This window comes from Penaeus monodon, chromosome 19 (assembly GCF_015228065.2).
Source record: "Penaeus monodon isolate SGIC_2016 chromosome 19, NSTDA_Pmon_1, whole genome shotgun sequence".
Taxonomy (NCBI): domain Eukaryota; kingdom Metazoa; phylum Arthropoda; class Malacostraca; order Decapoda; family Penaeidae; genus Penaeus; species Penaeus monodon.
Window position 1 is genome coordinate 19,147,387 of NC_051404.1, and position 1,027 is coordinate 19,148,413.

The window sequence follows — 1,027 nt, forward strand, 5'->3', positions numbered from 1 at the left end:
AGAATATAAAAACATGACCAACTGATAGGTCATGGACTAAGTTTTAAATATGTAGAATAATAATACATACAAGGACATTTTTTTCATTTGTAACTATTTGTTTAAGTTCTAAGGTAGTACAGTGTATAAAATATTTCTAAACCACCATTTTCTTTTGCAGAATGGCATGAGAGTAGCAATGGTGATATACGGCGAGATGATGATTCTCCAACAGCTAATGGTGATGATGACAGACAAACAAAGGATAAGCAAGTAACAAAGGCACTAGAAAACTTGTCAAAAGTGAGTAGCTTTTTCTTTATTTATATATGGCAAAAAATCATTGTAATATTTTATGAGAGAGGGCATCGTTTTTGATATGTGTATGTTTGTTTCTGTCTGGGTAATCATATATATATTGTATTTTAGTATACATATGTATATTGTATAGTCATAACTTTTTTTAATTATGTCTGTATTTATATATAGTTTATTTTATGTTCAAATATAAGTTAAGAGACTGACACAAGTGTGCAATAAGTGGCTTGAATCCATAAGAGGAAGGTTCATTATTTATATCTCAATGAATCATCAGTTCCATACTCATCCATTACTAATGCTGTTGGTATTTAGGGTCCAGTCGTATAAATGTTAAGGTTTTCTTTCCAGTTAAATGGCTCAGAGAATGGGGAATGTGACGATACCGAAAGTGATAGTACCTATGAACTGGATGGCCCTTTGCTGGCGGACAGCTTAGTGCCATTCAACTTAACCGCTCCGTCCCCAATGCCCGCCTACCTCAACGTGCACTACATCTGCGAATCAGCATCTAGATTGCTTTTCCTATCTGTCCATTGGGCTCGCAATATCCCAACCTTCCAGTGCCTCAAGTGAGTTTTTTTCTATACAACTTTGTATTTGCTGACATATTCACAGCTATTTATTATTGAAATTGCATATCTAAATGGTTGTATATAAGTTATTATTAAAAATTGCTGTCTTATTTTAAGTATTTTATAAAACTTGACATACAAAGATGATGAATATT

The 1,027-nt window shown here is 32.9% G+C and overlaps 1 protein-coding gene across 1 annotated transcript in view; it reads left to right on the forward strand.

Annotated features, from left to right (window-relative positions):
- Nucleotides 1–1,027, forward strand: part of LOC119585110 (orphan steroid hormone receptor 2-like) — a gene marked incomplete at its 5' end in the record, with an annotated part of 37,005 nt that overhangs the window by 30,795 nt on the left and 5,183 nt on the right. The window contains 2 exon segments of the mRNA XM_037933738.1: nucleotides 161–282; nucleotides 649–869. Coding sequence (XP_037789666.1) covers nucleotides 161–282; nucleotides 649–869 — 343 coding nt within the window.